The 22085-nt window shown below is 39.0% G+C and overlaps 2 protein-coding genes across 5 annotated transcripts; both read left to right on the top strand.

Moving 5' to 3' along the window:
- Window positions 1-2948: 2948 nt before the first annotated feature.
- Window positions 2949-13490, top strand: ilk (integrin-linked kinase). 2 transcript variants are annotated; one of them, XM_014980693.2, is made up of 13 exons: window positions 2949-3059; window positions 3474-3623; window positions 7135-7300; window positions 7466-7561; window positions 7729-7825; window positions 7957-8040; window positions 8129-8214; window positions 8312-8421; window positions 10145-10272; window positions 11448-11569; window positions 12182-12281; window positions 12370-12500; window positions 12968-13490. In XM_014980693.2, exons 2-13 carry the CDS (start codon window positions 3535-3537, stop codon window positions 13115-13117), a joined length of 1359 nt encoding a protein of 452 aa, XP_014836179.1. In that variant the 5' UTR covers window positions 2949-3059; window positions 3474-3534; the 3' UTR covers window positions 13118-13490. The 2 variants fall into 2 exon arrangements, with proteins under 2 accessions (XP_014836179.1, XP_014836181.1); XM_014980695.2 differs by having other exon boundaries at window positions 2966-3059; window positions 3498-3623.
- A 1323-nt stretch (window positions 13491-14813) lies between these two features.
- smpd1 (sphingomyelin phosphodiesterase 1) lies at window positions 14814-21871 on the top strand. Of its 3 annotated transcripts, none has more exons than XM_014980698.2 (9): window positions 14814-15019; window positions 15188-15430; window positions 16993-17313; window positions 17474-17754; window positions 18785-18958; window positions 19232-19403; window positions 19630-19706; window positions 19857-20002; window positions 20745-21871. In XM_014980698.2, the coding sequence occupies exons 2-9, from the start codon at window positions 15212-15214 to the stop codon at window positions 21158-21160; spliced, it is 1806 nt and encodes a 601-aa protein (XP_014836184.2). In that variant the 5' UTR covers window positions 14814-15019; window positions 15188-15211; the 3' UTR covers window positions 21161-21871. The 3 variants fall into 3 exon arrangements, with proteins under 3 accessions (XP_014836184.2, XP_014836187.2, XP_014836185.2); XM_014980701.2 differs by having other exon boundaries at window positions 15159-15430; XM_014980699.2 differs by having other exon boundaries at window positions 15156-15430.
- Window positions 21872-22085: the final 214 nt, after the last annotated feature.

Raw genomic sequence — 22085 nt, 5'->3', positions numbered from 1 at the left:
TTATATATTGTAGTGGTGAAGTAAGGGAAAACAGACTTCACTTTATGATTGTCCAGTTACTAATCAAAAGTGGCTATAAACAAATGGTCCTTTAGTCTATATTTAAATTAACAGTGTTTCAGTATTTTGGTATTTTCTGGACGTTTATTTTGGTGATTAAGCCCAAGTACATCCTAAGAATGAAATATGCCATTCTTAGGCATTTCAGAAGTAGTAATTTCTTTGACCAGAAATTACTACTTCTGGTCAAAGTAGTAATTCATATATATTTTGTGTGTGTGTGTGCAATGCCAACTCAATTAAGCAGCTTCTTTGACTTAAAAACCTCTTACAAGTTCAGTTCAGGTTCACATTAAATTCAAATCAGCTTATTTATATAGCACCAATTCACAACATGTCATTTCAGTTCAGTCATACATACATACATACTAGTTGATCCTATTTACCAAACAGTGCAACAAGTTTTGCTCATTATTAACATTAGCTGAAAAAGGTTTCTATTGAAGAAAATCATTTACATTTAATTAAGTTATAGATTTGCAGCATTCACTCAAACGACCACGTAGGTACAGCAGAATCCTTCATACAGAGGATGTATGTTGCAAGAGTAAAGAGGAAGAACAATTGGGAGTTTGAGAAGACAGAGCAGATACACAAAAAAGAAACAGAAAAACTAATGTAGGAGTACCTTCTATGCAAATAAAAAGTAAAAAGTTAGTAGGAAGTGCCCCACCTCCTACTTCCGTTTTCCATATGAAACAGTACAGACATGACAATATAAATTTTAAAGCTACAGTGCTTGAGTTATTTCAGAAATCCACCTTGGTCTCTTTTCCTGTTGAACTAGCTGTTAGCTTTAGATTTCAAGATAAGTTAATGTGGATTTAGAGTTCATACCCACACATTTAAATAGTTACTTCTGTTTGCTGTTTATTATGTCTGAGAGCTTGGTCAATTTAAAACAGTGTTAAAAGGTAATGAGGTAATGTTGGTGCACTATGATGTGCCTAAAAACAGTGCAACTTATCAAAGAAATAGTTAAAAATCCTAATTTTGCAGGTAGCACATTATGAAATAAAGATTGTTATATATCAACATTTCAGGTTTTCAGTTCTATCAGTCATGAGAGACTTAAACGATCTGAAAGCCATCCTGCTGGATGTTCTGACAAAGCTTCAGGTCTGACTGTTATGATTGTGAAACGAGGTCATGACCTTGGTCACATCTGCCTCCTCACATAGTTTCCTTCGTGTTGCTATCAAGACGATCTGACATAGAAAGATCTACTACTCTCATCTGTTAACACACTATTTCTTCTGAGGCTTTGATAAACTGAGCTTTTCAACAATGGCAAAATTCAACGAGAAGTTGATAGGATTGGCAAAAAGATAGTTAGTGATGCTTATAATTCTATGGTCAACGTCAGACAGTCGGTTGCATTCTAAAAAGCTTGAACAACTACCTCATCAATGGATATAATGCAGTGTTTCTCAACCCCGGACCTCACCCCCCCCCCCTGTCCTGCATGTTTTCGTATTTCCCTTCTGCCACACACCTGAGTTGTATCTCTGGGTGATTAACAGGCTTCTGCAGTACTTGATGGTGATGCAATCATTTGAATCAGCTGTTGTGGAATAGAAATACATCTAAAACATGCAAAGCAGGGGGGCGGTGAGGACCAGGGTTGAGAAACACTGATGTAATGTGACACAAATGGATAAAATAAAAGTTTACTTTGTCTCCACTCTTGTATCATCATAGGGCCTTTTATAATGTATATCGCACATTGATCCTGGTACTTGGTAGCCTGCTTAGGGGAGGAATTATTGTGGCTACTGACATACCTACTAGTTCATGTAAGGATATTTCACATTAAATTTGTTGCGGTTAGTGCAATAAAGAACCAAGGTGGCAACATCTATGCTTATGTCTGTGTTGCACCTTCAGGAAGAGTTTTCTAAGACATGAACCCAAATATATTACATTTTTGGCTATTTTCTTAAATAACTGTGGCATTTAGAATATCTTTTCTAAATGTAGTTAAAAAATCTATGTGAACACTAACCTAAAAAAGTAAGGAATTAAGATCCTACTATAAAGTTGCAATTTGACTAAACTCATAACGATCAACCCACAGTTTTTGGTAGTTTTCTTCCTTGGTCATTACATGTCTATCACTGACCACGACCTTTACTATCTCAGATACTGGTTAGGTGGACATTAAGGTTATTTAGAGTACAGCCAACAAGTTGACTATGTCATACAATTACACCATGACTCTTATAAATATAATATCCTCCCACATATTGCAGTGCTCTGAGTTTGTTATACTGCAGAGTCTGAAGTCGACATGGCGATTGCTATTCTATATTGTGCAACTCTACTTGCCGAATAAAAGCAGACTCTGGAGAAACACAGTAAGATATTTATGTAAACTACAGCTTTTCATTGTCAAATATTTGCCATCTTATTATGTGATTATTTCCTGCTGATGTCTATCTTTTAAGCCATTATTTGCATTACATAACTACATTTTTCTCTGTCAAAATGTTTTCTTGACATTCAAAAAGGTCTGTAATCCATTTTGCCCCATTATAGCCATTCACAACAGGTGATGACATATTGATATGCTTCAAGATCAACACCTTTTTGAGTCTATGCCACAAAAACAAATAAAGGCAATTACAGAGACAAAAATGTGTCGACTCTACCAAGATATGCCATTCTAAAGTGACCAATGATTGTTTGTGGATCATACTGCAGATGATGAAATATTTTGTTCCAAAAAAAAAAACCCTTGTGTATTTTAAAAGTTTCATTTCTCCTAAATTTCAAACATTTATTTATGACCCAAAGGCAGCCGCATCGCTGCATTGCCTCCTGCAGGGGGCGTCGCTGTGTCGTTGTCCCAGGACGTGGCTGCCAGGGGGCAGATCTGGAGCCCACATCAACTCGGAAAGCGGGGCGTGGACTCAGAGCGACCAGTGGAGAGGAGAACGGTGGTGGTTCTGGAGAGGGGGGGAAAAAAAGGAAAAACGAACTCCTGAAGATACCAACTGGTAAGACTTTCGATACTTTCCCTCAATGTACGCAGTAATGCTTCATATTTTGTTTGTGCTGAAAGTTTTGTGGTGGGTTTAATTCGTTATAAAGCAACAAGGAGCTGTGATCCAGAGGGGCCAGCCCATCCGAGCCAACGTAGAAAGAAAAAGCAAGGAGGAAATGTTGGAAAGTCCAACTATTTGTTGACTTCACAACACACTTATTTCTTAATATTTCAACTGAAGATGATAGTTAATGATTAGTTTAAATATATAGGAATTCCAGAATCTGTGGCTTTGGGATTGATATGATTGAACTGCAAGTTCGGCTCAAACGATTATCTTCTCTATTTACTTGTCAAAAAAAAAACAACTTGGTGCTTTTCTTGAAGGGAAAAGTGCGCCTAAGGAATTTCTCAAATCCTTTTACAGACTCTATGTCCCTGCTTCTTAAAGAGACTGGGAGAACAAACAGCCACTCTACAACACAAGCATGGATGACATCTTCACGCAGTGTCGAGAAGGGAACTCAGTGGCTGTCCGTCTGTGGCTGGACAACACAGAGAATGACCTCAACTTAGGGTAGGTTCCTATGTCAGTCCCTAATGTTTGCACTGGGGAGGGATTTCTGGTCCATCTGGATGCTGGAATTCAGCTGTGACGTTAGTGCAATGACAGGTAAACACATGTCTTGCAAAAACTGGTGGTCTTTTCATAGGATGGGCAAGCATGTGCATGTGCACAGTGATTGTTGTACACACATAGTTTACATATTGGGATATTACTGCTGTATTACACAGCTTGCTTTGTTTTTTTTGTTGTTGTCGTTTTTTACTAATAATTTTGCTAAACGCAACTCATCTGCACAAACAAAACTTTTAACTTTTTGATTAAAGCTAAACAACGTGAGGAAAATCATTAAATTTGTGATAACATCAGCTGTGATATTTCCACGTTTTCCTCATTTCCTGTTTTTCATCTGTCAGTATGGTCATTCCTTCTCCCTTTTTGAACTTCAGCATCTCTGGCACTTCCATCTACGTTAGATGCAGTTCGACTAAATCCCTCTCGCTGGAAATATTGCTGGTACACAAAGTGTGAGTTTATAACACCTGGAATAGGCAAGTCCAGAAACACCAGGATTTTATTGTAGTTAACTACTTTTAACAATGCAAAAATAACAATAATCTTATTTTGATTTTAGTGAACGTGCTCCCGATGTTATTTTTTCCCCCCACAGAACTATGTTACCCACTGGTTTGAAAAGTACAAACCCACAACTGCTGTTAAATAGCTTTTTTATGAACCACTTTTGCTGCCTTTTTTTGTATCTATGGAGACATTTTGGATATTAAAATTGTGATTGCTCAGAGTGCTTCAACTTGCATCGCTGCTTAGATTTTATGAAGAGTTGAGTTGAATGGCTGAGAAGTTTCTTTAGCTTTCTAAGGGGGAATCTAAAATCCTTGTTTATGGCCCCAACAGATTGCTTCTGTTCACAAACTGTTATCATAGCTCTGTTTATGAGGATATATATTGGCAATTCTAATTTGTTGAATAACATAGCACATAAAACAGTGTATATTAGTACAATTGTAGGAATCAAAAGTCCCAGCTTTTTTTATTCTGAATTGTTCAATTCTAAAACCTTTGCCTCTTTTCACATTCTCTTCGTCAGAAGGAGTAAGAAAATGTCTTAAATAAAGACTCTGGTTATCTCATTCTTGGACCCGGCCATATATGTACAGTTTGCGAAGCTGCTGGCCAACCACGCAACAGCCAAGTCCATTTCCTCTTCTTAGCTCCATACAGGGCCAAGCCCATCGCTGACAGAACTTCTTAGGCAGCTCCCCTACAGTCACACATAAACAAATGAATAAGCAGTCATTATGATGAAGGCCTTCTTTGGCTGTTACTCTGAGGAAGCTCAACTATGTGGCGCGGCCGCCTCTGTCCCGCTCAGAGTGCCCAAAGCGTTGAATAAAGGCTTTATGTGTTGTTGGAATAATAAGTTGGAACTGAAAGAGGTGCCTAAGAGCAGCCGGCGAAGCATTAAATAACCACTCTGCCTCTAGAACCGAGTGTCACAGGAAAACACATGGAAAAAAAAAAAGGCAGACTTAGAAGGAATGTGGAGCTCAGAGTATTTTCCACTCTGTCATTCTTGCATATTTTTTTTTTCACTCGTTACTTTTTTTAGCCCACAGGGTGGTTTAGTCTATGAGCTGTCTGTCCACAGTGCTGCTGCATCGGGACTGACAGAGAATGAGCCTCCCTGCTCTTTCACTTCAGTGTGAGCTGCTATTTCGTAAAGACCTCCTCAAAGTTTATTGTTAAACTAACAGCAGAGACTGTGGCTTCGCGGGGCGTTGTGAGAAACCCCAGCAGCCAGGAGACTCTGGGTTGGTCAGTGTAATGAGCTGACCTGTTGGGCCCGCAGTGGAGGTGACAGCCTGGCTCCTCGCAGACTGGAAGTGGTCATGTATACGCTGTGACTGTGTGCGTCCTTGCACATGTTTAGCAGGCATTCCAGCCTGTGTAGAAGTATTTATCACCGGGCCAATCATCAGATGGGAAGAGGCTGCAGGCACTGAGAGGAAGCATGTGCTTAAATCTAAATAAAGATTAGTAGGAGGTGGGTGCGTGAACCTGCGCCAAAGAGCAAACCTCACAGAGAGTGTTTTGTTAGCAGGGCGCTCCATAAAAAAATACTCTACCTTTTCATTTTAGCCATATTCAGGATATTGTAAGTATTTAAAATACATTCAGGAAGGCTTTTATACTTAATTTCTCTGGCACCATATAGGTATGATTACCGTACTTTCCTTGTCTATTAATTTATTTTATATAAATTTAAACCACAATTATTATTAGTCACCTGAAATGCTGCGTTTAAAAATAGCTTTTTTTGAGCTATTCCATGTGAATAGCTCAAAAAAAGATTAAATTACAATTTTGCAGTGGTCTAGTCAAAGTCTTGACTTAAATCTGATTGAGATGCTGTGGCATGACCTTACACTGTCTGTTCATGCTGGGAAATCCTCCAATATGTCCGAATTAAAACAGTTCTGCAGAGTGGCCAAAGATTCACCACAGCGACGTGAAACACTCACTGACTGGTCAAGTTAATGCAAATATTTTGTCACAGTATTTTTTTACAGCAGTGACATTTGAAGAAATACATATCAAAATCTTAGGAAGAACTTAGAGATCTTTTTTTTTGGGGGGGGGGGGGGGGATGTAGAGCCGTGCTTTTAAGGGCTGATTCTGGTTGGTATGTGATGTGTCTTGCTTTCAGCTTGTTCCACAACAAGTGCAGCATTTTTTCAATCAAGATGAGAGCAAATGACAAGCTCAGCCATAGAGGCGTGTGCTTTTTTTAACCTAAACAAAAAAACATTTTTTTGTTCTTTTTTTGGGCCACTTGCTAATACAGTACTATCACATTTGACAGTGTTTCTCGTTTTCCATACGTCAGAACTCAACAGTGCTACTTCTGTCTTCTTCCACATCATTAGTAAATATTTAATATGAGCTTGCCACCACATTGCCTCTGGTTTGGGAGACGTCTTTTTCAAAAAAAAAAAAAATTACCCTTTTGAAGTTTTCATTGTACTTTGTTTTTTTCTGCTAGATGATCTGTTTAAGTTTTGCCAGAGTACTGCTCTGCTTTTTAAAAAGGAGACAGTCAAATTTAATCCTACTATTTTTAAAGTTATTACATTATTTGCACTTGTGAGGTGAGGTGAACCTTGATGAATTTTTCTTTTCATTATGGTAGGCTGGAATGATCATATGTCTGCCTGAAAGTGTTATTTTCCCTCTTGCAAAAGTTCAGAACGTCTTATCTCTTTATTTGAGAAAGCATTAACCTTTCATATACCTAATTTATTTTAAAAATGAGCTGTTCCTATTACAGCTTATGATTCATTTGGAAATGTTTGTACCTGAATGGAGACTCTCTCCATACTGCAGTTAAGCGTTTCACTTGCGTCTCTTTGTGTTTGGATGTTTTGGTGACCAGATGTAATGTAAAGATGTGACATCCCGGCTCCTTTTTCCTCTCATATTTTCCATTTGTCTTGTGTGTTAGAGACGACCATGGCTTCAGCCCGCTCCACTGGGCGTGCAGAGAAGGGAGGAGCGGCGTTGTTGACATGCTCATCATGAGAGGGGCTCGAATCAACGTGATGAACCGTGGAGATGACACACCTTTACATCTGGCTGCAAGCCACGGACACAGGGACATTGTGGCTAAGGTTCGCTTTTTAAGACGGCTCATATGCTGATGTGCTCTCTCTCTCTCTCTCTCTCTCTCTCTCTCTCTTTCTCTCTCTCTCTGTCTCTCTCTCTCTCTCTCTCTCTCTCTCTCTCTCTCTCTCCCTCACCTCATGTGTTTTTGTTGCTGTGTTTTATGATGACAGCTGATTCAGTGCAAAGCGGACCCCAATACAGTCAACGAGCACGGGAACACCCCGCTGCACTACGCCTGCTTCTGGGGCCACGATGAAGTTGCAGAGGTGCGTCGTTGTACACCAACACACACTTTTCACATCCCTCTTTGGATTCCATCTGCTGGTGAAAAACCGCCCTCTTCTGGGCAGAGACCACTACTGCAGAAATACCTGCTTCCTTCATCAGTACATGCTTATTTTGGTTGTAATTCCTGGGTTGTATCTCTTTTTAGGACTTGGTAACCCATGGTGCCCAGGTGTGTATATGTAACAGGTATGGGCAGACACCTCTGGATAAGGCCAAGGCTCACCTAAAACAGCTACTGCAAGGTCAGAATTTTTAATTTATAGACTTTTAAACATTGCAGCAGATTTTTTCTAGGATAAAGAGACTTTAAAGGCAAATTAAGAGCACTATTCTTATATTTTAAATGTTTTATTTATTTTTTTGCTTATTTTAGAAAAGGCAGAGAAAATGGGCCAGAACATGGCCAAAATCCCATACAAGGAAACGTTCTGGAAGGGTACAATGAGAACGCGACCCCGTGAGTAGGATTTCTCTAATAAAATAAGATCAAAATATGATGCGAAATTAGGATTCATGCTCTTTTATTCATGTTTTTCATCCCACAGGTAACGGCACCCTCAATAAGCAAGCCGGTATTGATTTTAAGCAGCTCTCGCTCCTGGCAAAGATCAATGAGAACCAGTCCGGAGAGGTCAGCTGCTTTTACTGCTGACTGACAGTATTTTATTTATTTATTTATTTTTTTTAGCTCCTCCGGCTGATCACTGGAGTGTGTGCTGTTCTTTTAGTTGTGGCAGGGCCGGTGGCAAGGGGATGAGATTGTGGTGAAGGTGCTGCACGTGAGAGACTGGACCACCAGGAAGAGCAGAGACTTTAACGAGGAGCACCCCAAACTCAGGTTATTTACAGCTAGACTGTTTGCATTTATTGTGAGATAAATTTATGGTCACAAGTTCACAAACACCGGACATTCATTTTCAATTAATTTTATTAATTTTAATTATTTGCTTGAACAATCGCAAACAACAAAAACAAAACAACTTAAGTCATTTCTTTTTTAATTGGTTGCACAAGTGTGAATGTATTGTGGGTTTTCTCTATTTTACATATGGCCAGAATTATACATGCAGATTCAAATATATAGCAGAGAAACTACACACCAGTAAGCCAAACCAGTCGTCCTGGGTTTGTTCACTCTTCTTGGCAGAATTGGTAAGCGTTTATTTTAAACTTTTACAAAAAGGTTATATGGTCAAATGAGACAAAGTTTGAACGGTAGTTGAGACTGAGAGTCATGATAATGGTTTCAAACCTGAGATTGCTTCTCCATCTGTCGAGCACAATGGTGGTAATATGGTGCTGTGGTACTGTTTCATTGGATGGAATAAAAAAAGAAGGAAGACTTCATCAAATTCTTAAATATCACCTGAAATCAAAGCTTAGATGATCAAAACCTCAACACAGTTGAATGTTACAGGTGGACAATCACCCCAAACACACATCTAGATTGATTTTGGAATGGATAAAGCAGGACGACATTAAACCTTTGGAAACTGTAAGGGCTATGGATGAAAGGTAGATCTGTGACTCTTCATGACATTTAACCAGTTTGGATGAATATCTGCATTCGAACAATAAAGCTTGTGCACAAAATCTAGTTTCCAAAAATAATTGAACTTGCCTGTTTTGTAATTATTCCACCTTGTAAGAACAAAATCAGTAATAGAAGAAAATGAACTTAATATTCATGGTGAATAATGAACGAATATAAATCTAGGAAAGGAAAAGTATGCATACAAAATGTGGAAGGTGTGAATATTTGAACTCGCAATCATGTTTATGTAAAAACAGTTTTATTTGGAGTCAGCGGTCAATGTTCAATCCAGTTCGGTTGCAGAATGTTTGTGCAACAAAAAAAGGTCAAACAGACATCTTTGACACTTTCTTTGACCTCACTAATTGTAATGTCTGTTTTTATTTTGTGCATTTTTAGCATGGATTAACTGTCGTGACATTTAAACACAACTTAAACTTTAGTGTGCTGACACTAACCCATTCTAACGTGCTTCTCGCCCACCCCAGAAGCACGTCCATAACCCATATTCTCGACTGTTTGTGCAGCATCTGAAAGCAAAGGATACCGCATCCAATTAGCAATGCATAACATAAAACGCATGTTTTACTTTTTCACCATCCGGACTGAGTTTAATCAGCGTTTCCCATCTTTGAGACTCATTAGGCTGTAAGGGGGAAAAAAATAAAATAAAACAGAACAAAAATGAGAGAAGCCTTTAAACTAACCAAGTCAAAGAAACCCCACTGGAGAGACTGAGTAAGCGCAGCTGTGTTCTTACTTTAATGTGAGCTTCAGTTCTTTTGCTTTCTTTTGAGAACTTATGTTTAAATAAAAGCACTTTGGCTTAACTTGGGTAGATTTTGCAAAAATGAAAGAGTTTCTGTTAATGAGGTGTAAAACTGAACTTAAAAGGACTCCAGATCATACAAGCGCACTGTTAAATATATATTTTTATTATTATACTTATTTCCTTGAGTGAAGTATAATTTTATGTTAACCCAGCAGAGTTGAGTTTTAGCTGTTTTCTCTCTTTTTACCATTATAGGATCTTTTCTCATCCAAATATTCTGCCTGTCCTTGGGGCATGTCAGTCCCCTCCTTCTCCTCATCCAATCATCATCGCCCACTACATGCCATACGGATCTCTGTACACCATCCTCCATCAGGGCACAAGTAAGTCATTTGTGTTGACGTGCAAGCACAAAAAAGGAAATTTGCTGTCTTAATTTTCTCAGGTTATAAAACCTCTGCTTAGAATAGCTGTAACTCGCTGAGCAACAGTCCAAACCAAAATATTGTCTTACATTTTACATATAAACAAATATTAATTTCTTCAAAGTGTTTGTGTATTTTAGCAGTAAACATATGAAAAGGGAAAGAAGATTATTCAAAAAGTGAAACTAGACTGTCATATGGAAGTCTGATGACTTGAGAGGTGTCTAGTAGACAGTCATTGATGGTATCCACAAGAAGGGTAAGCCACAAAAAGCTGCTCACAGGATGCTCTGTTAATGCACGTTTAAAGAAAGCTGAGTGGAAGGAAAATCTGTGGTAGAAAAAAAGTGCACAAACAACAAATATTCTGGGTACGGGTAATTCCTCATCTGGGCTACCAACAGGACATTATCAGATGGTACACACAACACCATCACTGCACCTGACCCTCATGAACACAACCACATCCCCAAACCAGCACAAGCCTAGCTTCCACAAATACAGGGCACATGAGCATGATGCACTTGCCACACAGAAACAATGTACCTAATCAGTACAAGGCCCAATATGCACAATGCCACACAAACACATACACATGCCAGCATAGAATATTTTTTTTTGTAGAAATAATACAGACAGGAAAGAAAAGCCTACCCAGCGGAGGAGGAAGATGGAAATTCCCAGTGAAGCGACGTCTGCTTCATTTCCACTTTTTTTTTGTTTTGTTTTTTTTGCAAATGTTTTGACTAGACTTAACTGTTTAAAAATCTACCTACTCATTTTTGTTAGCTTCACTGCACAGTCACAGTTAGCTTACAGAAAGAGCACCAAGCCACCAAATAAACACATGTAAAATAACCAATAAAATTCAGATTTAGGATGTACACGTGCCCACACACCCCCACAGAACCACATATATATTTATTTTTTACTCGAAGGAAAGCTCAAGGTACGCACAGTATAGCTGCAGTCGCTACTGTTCCTCATGTCAATTTATTGAGATACATCTGCATACAAATATAACCCTATTTGCATACACATTACTGACATCCATAACATTTGAAAGTCAATTTTATTGTTAGTTACTTAGTTTGTTGTTTTACATGTTGTCCCTCTCGCCTTGTCTTCATCAGCTCTGGTGGTCGACCAAAGCCAAGCGGTCAAGTTTGCCCTGGACATCGCCAGTGGGATGGCGTTCCTCCACACCTTAGAGCCGATGGTTTCACGGCTTTACCTCAATAGTAAGCATATCATGGTAAGGCACCTCTGGTACGTCACTCTACACAACCGTTGCTACTTCAGGTTAGAATGTTTGAAAAGCCTTAAAATCAGTTAATAACTGGCCACAGGCTTAGTGGCTCTCTGAGCAATTTCTATGAAAATAAATGTTTTTCAAGTTGAAATGAGTGCTAGTGAATTTTTAATTAGTTTTTAATCAATATTTTTTCTTGGTAAAAAAAAATATGACATGAGCCCAAAAACAGTCAACAGCTGATTTTCTGCTGTGTCTTAATAAGTCAGGAAATGGCTTACAGAAAATGACGACTCATCTAAACTTACTTATATCCTCAGTCACAACATTAATCAACCACAACTGAAACTGAAATACGAGACTCTTACAGTTATTTAGTAAAGAACAGTGTGGGAGTTGAGGAAAAATTAAATATCCAAAACTTTCTCTTGGACAACTGAAATAAAAAAAGGGGCATTTTGGGATCAGCATAAAAAGCATTATATTAGCCGTTTGTACACATTAAGTGCTCTAATAATTGTGGTAGGCACAGTGTATAAGCAAGCAGGGGAATTCCTTGTGTTATTTGGCACTTTTATGTATGACGAGTCTTTACCCATTGTGTTTAATTTACAGATTGATGAGGATATGACAGCCAGAATAAGCATGGCAGATGCTAAATTCTCCTTCCAGTGTCCTGGGCGCATGTACTCACCAGCCTGGATGGCCCCTGAAGGTATTTGTTCCCCCCCTTGGATCTTCCCAGACCTGTCTCCTTCCTTTTCCATTAATGTTTCTCATATCCTCCTTCTTACCGCTTTCAGCACTGCAGAAAAAGCCAGAAGACATCAACAGAAGATCTGCTGACATGTGGAGCTTCGCAGTGTTACTATGGGAGCTGGTTACCAGAGAGGTTCCCTTTGCTGATCTCTCAAACATGGAGATAGGGATGAAGGTAGCAACACACCAAAATGCTCAAACTCTATATTTTTCCGAGTGCATTGCAAAATTATTCATATCCTCTGAAATATATTAAAAAAAAATCTCACAGGAACAACAAATTTCCTTGTTTTTCAACAAGACATTTATACAAACTCAAACTAGAGCATAATTGTGAAGCTGAAAAAAGGATACATTGTCTTTAAAATGTTCTTTCATCTGTAGAAAGTGTTCGGTGTTGCATCAGTCGTATTGAGCCTGTCTGAATCAATATTGGCTTCTTAGCCTGTATTTAGCTTCAGCCAAGTTCCAATAAACTCTTGACTATTATTGCTGAGGAAAAACATCCAACACCTTGATTCTGCCACTCTGAGTAGTGTAGTGTAACAAGATGTTAAAAGTTCTGTGACAAGTGTGAAATATTTTTGCAATGCACTGTACATGACACTTACAGCAGCACATCGTTTTCCTCCCACTACTCAGATCGCTCTGGAGGGACTCCGGCCAACCATTCCACCAGGCATCTCTCCTCACATCTGCAAGCTGATGAGGCTCTGCATGAACGAAGACCCAGCCAAGAGGCCCAAGTTTGACATGATTGTTCCCATTTTGGAAAAGATGCAAGACAAGTGAATGTCTTAGAGTCGATGTGTCCAAGACTTTTGTTTTGTTTTATTACCCAACCACTCGTTAGCTTCACTCCAGTCCATGTATCTGCTACGCCACTGTAAATACAGCCACAAACCACTGTAGCTGCACGTATTTTAAACACGTAATGCTTGTTTTGTGCAAGTTAATTTGAAGTTTATGTGTTAACTTTGCCTGTGTTGCTCTTATATAATCACTCAAATGTTCTTGTTGGAATATTGAAAATTGTATCTGCGTTGTGAATTACATTTCAGTGATTCACGAGACAGAAGCTGAACCAAAGAAATGTGTATAGAATTATAGCTTTTTATACACGCCTGCTACAGCAGATGAAATAAAATTTTATATTTATGACAAATACTTCTAATGTATTATCTTCCCTTTGTGAAGCACTTAGCACATGCATTATTTCTCATCTGCTGTGAATTTTGCAGTGGCCTTTTGTTGTCAGATTTCATTACATTTGAGGAAATGATTCTTTGAACCATGGTGTAATTTTGCTAAATTGGCAAATTTAGCAAATTAAAACGCCTATCAAATTTGTTGTTAATTTAATTTAATTGTTATCAAATTAATCTGGTACAGATTAAGGGGTTAAATAGAATATAGGCAGCTTTTTTCTGGACTTTTATAGTCTTTTACCTTACTGGTGAACCTTTTTGTATTTTTTGAACATTAAAACAGACTATTTTTTGTAAAAAATAAAATTATTTCAATATAAAACATGTAAAATTAATGAAAATAATGCATTCAAATTTTTATTTGTGCATGTCTAACTTACCTATAGCTATATAAGTAATGTGATCGGAAGACTTATTCACCTTATGTTTCAAAATAATGTTTTATAGTGAGCACATACTTAAAAGTTTCTCAACTCTGTTTCTCATGGCTCACTGTCTTTCATGTTTTGAATGTATCTCTGCTACTGCACTGATTCAAATGAGTGCATTGTTTTCTCAGTGTGCCATCAAGTGCTGCTGAAGAATGTTTATCACCCATTACTTAAGCCGAGTGTGTGGCTGGAGGAAATTGCCTTAAACATGATGAACAGTGAGACCTAAGCACCAGGATTGAAACTGAATTATCTTTAGATGACCAGGACAATGTTTGAATATGGGGAAGGTGAAAACGTGTAATGGGAATTCTGGTGAGTAGTGCAGATAAAACTAAACTTAAACATTTTCTTAATAGCTCAAAAAGTAGAGCCCTTCTTTGTTTGAGATGTTGAATTTGAGTAATTGCTGAGTGTCAAAAGGCAAACAAGCTCATATGTTTGGAATGTTATTTTGAAGTAGCAGGAACAATTGATTATCGATCTGCAAGATATGCAATCACATGGTTTCTAAAGGTTAAAACGCACAGTAAATAAATTCCTCATATCTTCCATGTAGTTACACTTTACTGGGACCAAAGCTGTTATTCTTATCTAAAATGTAGGCAACGATAGGTGTGTGGTTTGATACGGGATCCCACATTTATGCAGCTTTCTGATTTGCAGTTTGACGTCGCGAGAGAATTAGAACAGATTAGAAAAACTGCATATATTCTGCAAAATAAAAATCCCAAGGGAGCTCCGTAGCATTATTATGCATAATATTTCCCCCTGCTGTTTGATCAATTAGGAAGAGAAGGAAAAACAAACGACACGTGATCTATCAGCTGACGAGCTGACGGTCACGTGACAGCGGGCAGCCACAGCCGGGACGACGTATAGAGTTGCGCATCTGAACAAGCAGAGGTGCTTCCAGTCGAACATGTCAAAAAGACTCGTCTGACCTGGTTTCAGTTGACTTCTCCGGGGAAGTGGGACTGGAACTTGGAGTTGCTTTAGTTCACCACACCTGGAACTCCCTGGAGAAGACAGCGGCACTTTTATTCCTTTTAGAGGTACAGTATGAGCAGTAGAGTTAGCTGTTAGCTGGCTTGATGTTTTATCGGTTCACATTTTTTGTTTGCGGTTGTGAATGACTCATATTTCTTTAGCGAGTTTGAATGTCAGACTGGTGTCATTTCCTTGAAGCAGCAGGGTTTACCTGCTGCATTTGCTTCTTTCAGCTCAGACACGCTGCCGCCAGAACAATGAGGCTCCCCACGCTGCGCCCCTTCCTGGGACTCATGACCTGTACTTTGCTCCTGATGTCGCCGCTGTTCGGGTCCTGTCATCCGGCTCAGTATCAAGCTCAGACCAGGACCGTGTTGGTGGAGCAGTTCGAAACCCACGGACTCGGCTTCCCCTGGAGAAACCTCACATGTCCCATTTGTAAAGCGATCTTCACCATTCTTGACATCGCACTTTTGGTAAACCTTTTGGCTCTTACTCAAAGTAGAGTAGAAAATCTATATCTGTTACTTGCTCAGAGTAGAGTAGAACATCTATATCTGTTATTGTGACACTGAACACTGCAAAACAAGTTGCTTTTCTTGCAACACAAACAGAACACTGGGGTTTGAAAAGAGGAACAAAATTGCAATAATGCATCTACTTAAGGCTGGATGGCACGACCTAACATGTGCAACATTTTTACAATATTATTTAGTCTTTAAATTGTGGTAAAAAAATGTAATATATTTAACTAGGTGGAATCTTTTATTATTGGCAGACTGCTACAGATGTCAATAGACCCACAGAACATGCTCAAATAGTTAAAACCTCTTTAAACTGATAACTAACCAGCAAAGATTGCGGTGACTGAACAAATGGAACTTTCGGTGGTCTATTTAGCAAGGAAAGTCTTCGCTAACTTGTATCATTAAGTTAATCATATTTATGTGAATAAAAGGCTCATTAAAAAATCCTATTTGAATTTTAATTAAATACGTTCTGCTGCTTGTGTCTGAGCTGGTCTTTATTCCTGCTTTCGCTTCATCCCTGTTAACACTTTTGCTTGTTTAAACAACTGCATATCACTGTCGTTTCCAAAGCTTTGCATTTGTATCTAAATGGGTTCTGTTCCCTATTTAGAAAATGATAGGACCCCAAAATAACTAAGAGTGATCTCCTATGGGAATCGAAGTCTTAGCTAAATGTTACGGAAGCAGGATATCGATAGCGTACATAAGAAAACTTTAAATCTTCGGTTCTGAAAATGGATAAAAAATGTCCCACTGATGTGTGGTCAGTTTGAAACACTTGCATACCTGCTGCAACTGTGAGAAGATCAATTAGTACCTATATTATCGTAGTTGTCCATGATATAGAAATACTGTTGAAGTTTCCACTTATTTGATCCAACATCCCTCTTTGGTACTAATTATTAAGTTTACAAATCAATATTAGTCATTGTTACATAATCACACAATATACAAGTCCACATGCACAGCAACACACACAAAACAAGTTCAAGATTACGAAACAACTTTCACTGCAGTGATTTGTACACTCTGATGAACTTCCCAATGAACTCCTGCTCCTTGCGAAACAGTTTCTTTATTCTTATTTTTAGAATGAATTACAATAATTGTTCGAATTCCACCATTCATCACCAATTTAACATCCCAGATAGATGTAGAAAAACATTTTTGCTTCTTTGTGTGTGTATATTTTTACTTTTTTAATCTGTACTAAACATAAACTGCTGTCACTTGGCTTTTGTTCTCTACTTGTACAGTTTTTTTCTCATTTCCTTCATTAACAAGGAACTTCTAAATATACATGCTGGGTTTCTTTAGTTTGCCAGTAAACGTGAAATTTGTCCTAAGACATGCATTAGATTTTGTGATTATTAGCACCAAACCAAAGGATTCCCTTAATGCACTATAGATTTGAATAAACTCATTTAAGCTTGACTTATTTTTCAGGAAGTATTTCACATGCAACGTCCTGCTCCAATAGTCTTTTTCTGCTTTATTGCTTCTCTTAGAGCAGTTCAAATGAAGAGCGGGTGGCACATGTAGTCAGCGAGGCATGCATCCATCTGCATCTGGCTGACGAGCACGTGTGCCGCAACATAACCGAGCTGTTCAGGGACGACTTCATCAGGGCCTTGCAGCAGTCTGTGCTGTCTCCCACTGAAGCATGTGCAGTAGTGGTGGGGCCTTCGTGTGGCACATTTGACATCTACGCACCGTGGAACATCACTTTGCCAAAGGTTCCCAAGCCTCCTGTCACGCCGCCCTCGCCTCCTAAACCTGGCTCTCCACAGAGTAGGGTGCTGTTTCTCACAGACATCCACTGGGACAAGGTGAGTGTGTGCAGAATTTAAGAAGTCCAAATATGATTTGGTTCGATCTTGTCGTGGTCAGTAAAGGGCTCCAGTATCAGTGGAAAAATAACGTGCAGTACGGCAAAGAAAAGTTTTGAGACGCGTCTGCAGTTTACGCTTAAAATCTCTTTGCTGACAGGAATATGAAACTGGCAGCCCTGCCGACTGCAGGGAGCCTCTCTGCTGTCGCGCAGACTCAAGTGTTCCCAAATGGAAGCGGAGAGGGGCTGGTTACTGGGGAACCTACAGCAAGTGTGACCTGCCTCTACGCACTGTGGAGAACCTCCTGGAAAATGCTGCTAAAGCCGGACCTTGGGACTGGGTCTACTGGACTGGAGACATACCAGCACACAACATCTGGTCTCAGACCAGAAACCAGCAGCTGACAGAGCTCACAGTCATCTCCAAGCTCATCCAGAAGTAAATATTGCTCAGAGTTCACACGCTCTAAAACGATGTTAAGACATTCAACTATAGGCATAGGCTTTTGCCGTCTGTAGTTTCACTGCCAGATATAACTGTGCTGTCTGTGTAAGATACAGTCCTCTTCCCCTTCCTATAACTACTAGCTAAATCAGTGTTGCTTTGAACTGAATCCAATGACTCCTGCAGCTTCGGTGAATTAACTTGTCCCAAACCCTTGACTTATAAGCATTAGTCTCAGATTGCAGCATAGCAAAACCTTGTATAAATATATCATGATAATCATCTCAAAGTCCTGTTCAGGCACCACAAAAGAGACTGGGGTGAAATTCTGCCCTTGCAAGAATAAAAGCTCTGATTTTAGCAATAGAATTATGCTCAATTATTCTTGTACGGCGTACAAGAATTCCTCTGACGTCAGAGGAAATGTGCAACATTAAAAGATGCGTGATAAATTAAACCACTGTTAACCCCCCGCCCCCAAAACCTGACAGTCCACATTCTGCATGGGTTGTTGTTTTTAGTTGTGCCTCATGATAAAAAAAAAAAAAGCTGCAAAAACAATCCTGCTGAAATAGGTTAGTCAAAAAAAGAGTTTGTGTGGAGGATGGCAAAGGCATCCTCCACACATTTTAAATCTGTTGGCATTATTTAGAGAGGGGTTAAAACCGAACTGTTTAATGTTGAGAAAATTCAACTAACTTGAAGTGCTTACCCCACTTCCTCCATAAGACTTCTTGTGACGGTTCAGGATACGTCAACCATTTTCTTCACACTAGAACCAATTTGTGAGGTTAACTTCCACCTGGATAATCTGCTGTACTTTGGCAGATGAAGTCCAAATGAATGAGGGTAAAGAATGGCCACAAAAAGCTACTTTTTGTTGGAGAATTTTCAAGAATGTTGCTTTAAATTTACAGAGACAAATTCTTTAGTTTATGAACTTATTACTCTCACGCAATTACAGATTGCTGTGGTCATAGCCTTCTGAACTGAACTGATAAATATTCTCTCGTTTTCTACCCAGGTACCTGGGAGCCAATGTGACTGTTTACCCTGCGGTAGGAAACCATGAGAGTACACCAGTGAACAGCTTCCCGCCACCGTTCGTCCACGGCAACCGATCCTCTGCCTGGCTCTATAATAAAATGGCAGAGGAATGGGCGCAGTGGTTGCCAGAGCAGGCTTTGAAGACTTTAAGGTTTATGATAGTTTGTTTACTTTCAGTCATGATTTTTATTGTATTTAGAATGTCTGTTTTATAGTTTATAGATAAAGCTCAACATATTAAGTATTGGGGTTTTTTTTGTTTTTTTTTTAAACAAAGAGCAACACTGTTTGGCGTTGCAGTTTCACTGTCTGAATGGCACATCTGACCGCATGAAGAGCAGAAGTGGTGACAGGCCTCAGCACGCTGCTCCTTATATCAAATGCTAGTATGAGTCTGAATTAAACCCTCCTGTGTTGCTAACAGATATGGAGGGTTCTACACACTAGAGATTCAGCCAGGGCTGAGGGTGGTCTCCCTCAACATGAACTTCTGCGCACGAGAAAACTTCTGGCTCTTGGTGAACTCCACTGACCCTGCTAACCAGCTGCAGTGGCTGGTTCAAGTGCTGCAGGCCAGTGAGGACAGAGGAGAGAAGGTTGGTTTCCTCGTCACTTGGTGTTAAAATATGAAGTGTGAAGTGAGTGTGGTTGAAGCTTAACCCCTTCCCCCCCTTCTCTTCTCTTCTCCTCCCTCCAGTCAGTAGCTTTCTGTCCTGGTCATGCAGGATGTCTGCTATTTTAACTGCATCTAATTACAGATACTGTGGGGTAATAAACGTTTTAATTGCCAGTACCGTCAGCTTATTTGCTGCTTGTGTTTAGGTGCATATCATTGGTCATATCCCACCTGGCCTGTGTCTTGGCAGCTGGAGCTGGAACTACTATCACATTGTCAACAGGTAGCTGCTGTTATAATTTATATCGTCAATGAAATGTATCGTGGCAAAAAAACAGATGCTGTTACACCTTGGGTTTGGAGTGGTCTGCCTATATATTGCTGTTAGAGGTTCTAGAGTTTTGCTGCTTTAACAAAATTGTCTTGTTTTCAGATATGAAAGTACAATTACTGGGCAGTTTTTTGGGCATACCCATCTGGACGAGTTTCAAATGTTTTACGATGAGGAAACCATGACCCGGCCTTTAGGAGTGGCTTTCATTGCCCCCAGTGCCACCACTTATGTCAATCTTAATCCAGGTGAGTCGGTGAACCAGCTGAGTGACCCAACATTATCTGATTTAGTGTGTGTTCACTAAATCAGAGTCCCTGGATAAAATTTTCTCCAGAAAACAACCACGATAGGGAGGTGCTATATTGTTGTGGATCTCAATCTAATTCTTTTAGTAGGAATATTTAATGAAGCACAAAGTTCTGCTTCCAATGTGTATGAGGGTAAACACTCCTCAAGGCAATATTTAGGAGATTTTAACTGGTAACATTAGAATTTTTTTCACATCTATGTTAAGATACACAGTTTAAAAAAAAAAAAAAAAAAAACAGGAACACGAAAGTGTGTTAAAGGGAAGTTTCTAACTAAGTTGTTACAGCTTACTCCATTCCATAAAGTGACTTTTTTATTATTTAACAGCACTACTGCTATGACAGAATGAGTTTTATTGCAGAAAATTCCAGCTCCTTGTTTTTATAGTTAGGCACACCAAGCTTAGCAGCAGAATATGACATCAGTATGTATACTGCTGCAGTAGGATTTACTATCAGAACCAACAAGTAACTGTTTACTGTACAACAGTGGAATCATCAAGGGACATTGAGTTGTGTTTTCCATGATAGAATTTGCTATGCTGAGAGCTACTTTAAGCCCAGAGGGTGTTTTTGTTTTTCACACACAAAGAAAAATATTTTATTTTGTTGTAATTCTGTTTTGTTTTGTTTTTTCAAATAAAAGTAAAACTCATATTAAACTTCACCTTATTTTCAGGTTACCGCATCTATTACGTCGATGGAAATTACAAAAACAGCTCTCGGCTTGTGCTTGACCATGAAACCTACATCCTCAACCTCACAGAGGCAAATCACGACCCAAAGTCAGACAATCCAGAGCAGAACCCCAAATGGAGCCTCCTGTACCGGGCCACTGAAGCTTATGGTCTTTCCAGTCTGTTCCCGTCCGATTACAACGCACTGCTGCGAACCTTTATCAGCGACGACCGCACCTTCCAGAAGTTCTGGTACCTCAGACATAAAGGACATGTATCGGAGCCCTGCGAAGAGGCATGCAAAACCACAACGCTCTGCTTTTTGCAAAGTGGGCGCTCTGACGAGCTGGACGAGTGTGACCAACTCAATGGTTTTGCAGGAAACTTGGCTCAGGCTGCAAGAAAAACTCTTTGTTGACCTGATGGAGGCTAGATTTTTAGACTAAATCAGGAATGGATACCAATACGACCAAATATGAGCCAAAAAAGGCTTTTGTTGCAAAATAATCAAAAACAATTGCACACATTTTAGAAGTTAAGCTAATTTTGGAAATCTTATAAGAGTGCCGTTTTCAATCAGCCCCTTAACAGAGTTGAAATTTGATTTTTAGTTTAATTTTGTTAAGGAGCATGTCTGGGATTTACCGAAAGTTCAGATGCACCAATTATGCAAAGTCTGCATAATAACACCCTGAAACATTTTGTTACTTGAAATGTACAAAGCGGTTACACATTACTGTACTGCAATCATCGTTTTAGCTGTTCAAATTAAATGGGTGCCTTTCATCAGGGAATGGATAAATGTGCTAATAATTTGCTGCTTTATAGCTGCTTTTATTCTTTTACATGTCCCCCTATTTTTCTTTTCAGAGTGTGAGATGCAGCTGAGAAAGCCTGCATACAAACTGACTGAGGCTGGGACATTGTAGCAGTATTAGCATTACCTAAGATTTAAGGATTGTAAAAAGGCTTTTAAGTCTGACACTGGTAAATGCCTTTTAAACTTATTTTATAATTTTCACTGTTTTATGTTACAAAGCCATCCATAATTTTAACATTATTTTGTTTTCCTTAGCTTGCACTTTATTTGATTAGAAACATTTCTAATAAATCAATGCTGGGACATGTATTCATCTCAGAACTGGCTTTTTGTGAGAATACCTAGCAATTATGATGCAATTTGAAAAACAAGCCAAAAACATGCTTGCCTGCAAAAATAAATCGTGATAATGCAAGTTAAGACCTTTTGCTTACTTCAAAAGGTCATAAATGTCATGAAGATCAAGTTTTAGGGGCTTAGTTTTAGGTAAATATCTAAAAGTACAAACCAACAATTTGTATTC

Source organism: Poecilia mexicana, unplaced genomic scaffold, assembly GCF_051168715.1.
Source record: "Poecilia mexicana isolate PSO_F unplaced genomic scaffold, ASM5116871v1 scaffold_14, whole genome shotgun sequence".
NCBI lineage: Eukaryota > Metazoa > Chordata > Actinopteri > Cyprinodontiformes > Poeciliidae > Poecilia > Poecilia mexicana.
This window is presented reverse-complemented; position numbering and strand designations above follow the sequence as displayed.